The following is a 6,000-nucleotide window of genomic DNA, read 5'->3' on the forward strand; positions in this document are numbered from 1 at the left end:
GGTGCTGCCTGGTGAGAGGAGCCCGGGCCTGGGAATCACAGGACCTGGGTTCTAATCCCAGCTCCGCCACTGGCCTGCTGCGAGCCCTTGGACAAGTCATTTCAGTCAGTCACTTGTGTTTATTGAGCGCTTACTGTGGGCCGAGCACCGTACTAAATGCTTAAGAGGGTACAGTAAAGAGACGCGTTCCCTGCCCACAACAAGCTAGTAGTTTAGAAGGGGAGACAGACATCAGTGGAAGTAAATTGCAGATGGGGACATAAATGCCGTGGGGCTGGGGGATGGTGGGTAAAAGAGCGAGTCAGGGCGACACAGAAGGGTATGAGAGAAGAGGAAAGAAGGGCTTATTCAGGGAAGGCCTCTTGGAGGTGTGCCTTTCATAAAGCTTTGAAGCCGAGGGAGAGTCATTGTCCGTTGGCTATGAGGAGGGAGGGCGTTCCGGGCCGGAGGCAGGACGAGGGAGAGAGGTCGGGGGGCGAGATCGACGAGATGGAGGTATAGTGAGTAGGTTGGCATTAGAGGAACTAAGTGCGTGGGCTGGGTTATAGTAGGAGAGTAGCCAGGTGAGATAGGAGGGGGCTTCGCTTGACTTCTCGGCCTCTGTTTCCTCATCTGGAAAATGGGGATTCGATATCTCTCCCCCCTCCTACTTAGGCCGTGAACCCCATTTGGGACAGAGGTTGTGTCCAACCTGATTATCCTACTATAAGTGGAACAGAGCTTGGCACATAGTAAGTGCTTTAACTACTCCAGTTGTTCTTCGTAATAAGAATACATCTGTGTGTGAGCAGAACTGCTGCTCAGCCCTGATTCTGCCTGTGGGGTAGTCATAAAATGGCGGCAAGGGGGAATTTAGCGTCTGCCCCTCCTGGCCACCCCTCTTCTCCAACTCAATTTGCACGTCCAAGTTAAGTTCTTATATTTTGGCCAGCGTTTCTCCCTGAAGACGGTCTCTGGCTCTCTCGTCTCTGCAATCTTTGATTAAATCGTAATCGATCAGTCAATCAAGACTATTTGGAAGGCCTCTCCTGTGAGCACATGGGAAAGGAAGGAAATAGACATTATCGCTGCCAGTAGGAGCTTAGAAGCTAGTGGGACTTAATGTCCTCCTCCTCTGGCAATTCAGGTTCCCATGAATATGTGGAACAAGCAGTAAAATAGAAAATAAGGGAATTGAGGAACATTACAGAGATTTGGGGATCGAACCCCTTGAGAGTTGGATGTTCTGAGCTACTCTTCATTGTTATCGCCTTTAAACTGGAAGCTCGTTCTGGGCAGAGAACGCATGCTAATTCTGCTGTATTGTACCTTCCTCAATGCTTAGTACAATGCTGTCTATATAGTAGGTGCTCAGTAAATGTCCTGGATTGAGAAGCAGCGTGGCGTAGCGCATAGAACATGGGCCCGAGAGTCCGGTTAAGGTTGTGGATTCTAATCTCGGCTCCGCCGCTTGTCTGCCGTGGGCAAGTCACTTCACTTCTCTGTGCCCGCGACCTCATCTGTAAAACGTGTAATGAAACCGGGAGCCCCACGTGGGACGGGACTCTGTCCAACCCGATCTGCTTGTATCCATATATGCTTAGTGCAGTGCCTGGCATGCGGTAAGTGCTTAGAAATATCACAGTTATTATTATTGATCGATGGAATATCCTATTTAATTAGCGGCCTCAACTCTCCAGTCTTCCGTGCACAAATCAGTGAGGGAGACATTTTCCGGCAGTCCTTCTTCCCGGACGTGGCGATACCGTCCGGGGGCTCTTCCCCCCTTTCCTGTCTTCCTCCTCCCCCTCCCCATTTTCTGAGAAGCCCCGATCCTGACGCCGATTTCCCCGCTGCCAAAGGATGAGGCAGAGGCGCTCCGTTTTCTGGTCCGAGCTGGGATGACTTGGGCCCAATTCGGAACGTCGATTTCCGGGGCCTTAGGAGGCACCCGGGACCGTCCGGCCCTTCCTTTACCTCTCCGCTGCTCTCCAAATGCTCTGGCCGCTTGAATCGTTGCTCTCTGCCCGCTTCGCGTCGCGCAAGGAAGCATCCCAGACATCCGTCGGACTCTCCTCCGCCAGGATAGGGTGAAGCCAACTCCAGATTGTGTGAGTGCTTATAGGAAACGCCACGCTGATCTCCGTACCGGCGTTATACGTATCTGCTCTCTGGCGAATACAGGGCTCTTCGGAGTGGTCCAAAGTCTCTCCGCTTTCCACCTCACATCAGGAGAACGTGGCCATGCCCTTTGGCCAAGGCTCCGTCGGAGATCAGTTCGATTAGCTGCCAAGCTCTCGACGGATCCCCTTCAGCAATGATCTGTTTTGTTTTTTCGCAGATTTCAGACTCCAAGAATCGTTCCTTAACCTCCCACAACTTCTTTTCCCGGGAAATGTAATGGAGAATAAAGGCGATTTCATCGGTATGGTATAGTCGGGGAACAGCCTTGGGAATAACACCTTTCCGACACTTTAACAACTGGATTGAGCCATTCGTCAAATGAAATCACCTGGGATGTTAAAAACAACCATCTTGGGTCTGTACCCAGATTCCCTCATTTTTAATCAGTCTGAAGTGACCAACCAGGTCTCGTACGCCAAGCAAACTGAGGTGGTTTTGCCCTAAAACTGAAATTTAAATAATTCCTTTCTTGCAAGAAAAACGTAAACATCCCAGCAGCAGACATTCAACGCACTTATTTTTGTTCCTGCACTTAATATTTCTCCGAATCTGCTTTCACTCTTAAAAAAATTCTCCGAGGCTCTCCCTGGACTGTTTAAAAAAAAAAATGGGTGTATATAGATGCAAGGGACTTGTAACTCTCCACTTCCTTGGTCTCCCAATTTTAAGTAAGATCACCATTTGGTCTCTGCAAGTTTGACAGTGATGTCTCATTTTATCCCAAGGGTTTGGGCAAACTAGATTGAACTTCTTGGCTCTACCTCAACTCTTCCTCCGGGCTTCTCACCATTGGATGATTTCTCGGTATACACATGAAAGGAAGCGTTTAATCACTTGGAAAAGCAAAGCATGTTTAGGATCTAGTTGAGTTTCCAGCAGATGAGTCTTGACATTTCATCTCTGATTCTTCCACCTCTTCCCCTTCTCTCTCTCTCTTTTTTCCCTCCCCTCTGTTCTTCCTGATGTTTTAGCCCTCGTACACGATGGCCCAAGGTATTCTCCACAGTGTTTTCTTCCAACTTTATCGTCATCGATGGTATTTAGCAGCGAATCAGTCGTATTTTTGAGCATTTATTTCTGTGCAGAGCATCGTTCTAAAGCGCTTGGGAAAGTAGAATACAGTAGATTGTATTAGATTAGACCCGTAAGCCCGTCAAACGGCAGGGACCGTCTCTATCTGTTGCCGACTTGTTCATTCCAAGCGCTTAGTACAGTGTTCTGCACATAGTAAGCGCTCAATAAATGCTATTGAATGAATGGAGTGGGCAGGTCCGTTCCCTGCCCGCAGCAAGCGCACTCTAGAGTTCCTGCCCAACTCTGTCCTTTTGAGATACTTCCTTCCGTTTGATGGTGCCCATAGGTGCGGTGGGATTTTTATTCTATTCCTCATTGCTTTTTGTGAGGAGGTTTGTTTTCTCGTTGTCGTTTTTTTTAAACAAAGCCGCTTGCAGAGTATGGTTTTGAAATTCTGTGGATCTTTATTCTTCAGCTCCATATGAATTGTAGGAGCCAATCAGTTACTTCTGTCAGGCGAGCCAGGGCAACGCAGATAGTTGTCAGAGGAAGCAGACTGCCTAGCCACGTGCTTATTTATCGATGTTTTTGATAATACAGAGATCGAGGCAGAGTGCAGTATTCCTTTTTTATGGTACGTTAAGCGCTTACGATGTACCAAGCACTGGGGTAGATAGGAGCTAGTCAGGTTGGACCCAGTCCCTGTCCCACACGGGGCTCATTAATCCCTGTTTTGCAGATGAGAGAACTGAGGCCCAGAGAAGTGAAATGACTTGCCCAAGGTCACCCAGCGGGCAAGTGGCGGAGCCGGGATTAGAACCCAGGTCCTGACTTCCAGACCTGAGCTCTATCGGAGAAGCAGCGTGGCTCAGTGGAAAGAGCCTGGGCTTCGGAGTCAGAGGTCATGGGTTCGACTCCCGGCTCTGCCACTTGTCGGCTGTGTGACTGTGGGTGAGTCACTTAACTTCTCTGTGCCTCAGTTACCTCATCTGTAAAATGGGGATGAACTGGGAGCCTCACGTGGGACAACCCGATTACCCTGTATCTCCCCCAGCGCTTAGAACAGTGCTCTGCACATAGTAAGCGCTTCACGAATACCAACATTATTATCCACTAGGCCATGCTGCTTCTCTAATCCCAGCTCCCCCAACTCGTCTGCTGTGTGACCTTGGGCCAGGCACTTCACTTCTCTGGGCCTCAGTTACCTCAGCTGTAAAGTGGGGATTATTACTGTGAGTCCTGTGTGGGACAGGACCTGGGTCCAACCTGATTATCTTGTATCTACCCCAGCGCTTAGTACAGTGGCTGGCACATAACAAGTGCTTAACAGATACCGTTTCGGGGGGGGGGGGGGGTTAAAGAAAAAAAAGGACAAAAGACTAGACTAAGCCGTTTTGGCTCTTGGTTAGGGCTTTCTTGGGTGTCTGGTAAAAGAAAGATTTTCTTTGAACTGTCTGCTTTTTTGTCGTGCTCTTTCCAGTGGAACTGGATCACAGGATCGACTTTGAGCTCCGAGAAGGCCTGGTGGAGAGCCGGTACTGGTCAGCGGTGACGTCCCACACCGCGTACTGGTCTTCCTTGGACATCGCCCTCTTTCTTTTAACCTTCATGTACAAGCACGAGCAAGACGAGGACGAGAAACGGAGCCTGGAGCCCATCTGAACTCTTCGAAAGCACTTCAGTGGCAGAAAACTGCACGTTCAAAAAGCCGCGGGTGAAAAGACGTGGAGGTTTCAGGTTTAACCCGGTTTGGATTCGATCTGGTTTCTAAAGAGCAAGCAAACTTGAATTTCAAAGCACCTTAGTTTTATTTGAAGCATTTTTCCGTGCCGAAGAAGTTGATTCCAAGTTCTCGTTCTTTTTCTTTCCAGTGTCAATACCACGTAGCATCACACAGAGAACTGTGGGTGAGGAAGGCTTGGGAGACCTTGTATGGTAGAAAATCATAACCGCTCTTGGGTTTGTCTAGAGTATGGAAATGACTTAGTCGATGACATCTAACTTATTAACAAAATATATGTCGTTACAAACCCTAAACTGCCACGGTCCTGTTTATTTGAATGTATCAGTAAATGCCGAGGGGTGGTGTTTCTTTCCCTGAACCTTCGTTGAAATCGTTTCTCCCCGTTCCGACTGAGAGGCCAGTCTAGCTGCAGGCTTAAAGGATGTGTTCACTTCATCTTGTTCTAGAAAATTAATGCTGTAAAAGCCAGAAGCAAATGAACTACTGTATTTATATAATTTATTACCTCTGACTAATTGTTCCAGTGTATGAAGCATTACTTTTTTTACTGCTTTCTTTGGGCATAATTTAAGAACCACGTTTATTTTCTACAGCATTGAGAAACTTTTTCCTCAGAAAGACATATCTTTGTATTCTTCAGATGAATATTTGGACACAGTGGCACACTTTCAGTATTTTTTTTCATTAAAAAAGTTTGTGGTTTCACACAAATGACACAACTGTTGTTCCGTTTTTGGGGCAAGGTAAGCTTTTAAAACGTGTTTTTGCTTTTAGGTCGTACCTTACAAAAAACGGGATTGGTTTTTTTTTCCCCTGAACTCCACTTTAGACTGATATCCCGAGCTACTCTTGAGAGAGGGCCAGGGAAGTGCAGCACCGGAAGGAAAATGGTGAACGATGATGATCGCTGTACCGAGGTTTTAGGGTGTCGAAGAGAATCCGTAAGCGCGTAGAATTCTGTTAGCGGATCCCAGTTAGTGAGAGCAGGTTTTGATGTTGCTTATGATTCCTTAAGATCTCTGGCTCCCTTGAGAGGAGTGAGCTAATCAGTGCTGATGCACTCTTCTTTCAAACAACAT

General features: G+C 47.7%; 1 protein-coding gene across 4 annotated transcripts in view; it reads left to right on the forward strand.

Annotated features, from left to right (window-relative positions):
• DDHD1 (DDHD domain containing 1) overlaps positions 1-5,635 on the forward strand; it is a 49,500-nt gene extending 43,865 nt beyond the window's left edge. For 2 of the 4 annotated variants that reach the window (XM_029079033.2, XM_029079034.2), the window contains 2 exons: positions 2,321-2,404; positions 4,658-5,635. In XM_029079033.2, the coding sequence (XP_028934866.1) occupies positions 2,321-2,404; positions 4,658-4,839 (266 nt within the window). In that variant the 3' untranslated portion in view covers positions 4,840-5,635. The remainder of the gene's footprint in view (positions 1-2,320; positions 2,405-4,657) is intronic. The other 2 variants (XM_029079035.2, XM_029079036.2) reach the window with 1 other exon arrangement.
• The last annotated feature ends 365 nt before the right edge of the window (positions 5,636-6,000 follow it).

The sequence above is a fragment of the Ornithorhynchus anatinus genome, chromosome 14, assembly GCF_004115215.2.
Source record: "Ornithorhynchus anatinus isolate Pmale09 chromosome 14, mOrnAna1.pri.v4, whole genome shotgun sequence".
NCBI classification, from domain to species: Eukaryota; Metazoa; Chordata; class Mammalia; order Monotremata; family Ornithorhynchidae; genus Ornithorhynchus; species Ornithorhynchus anatinus.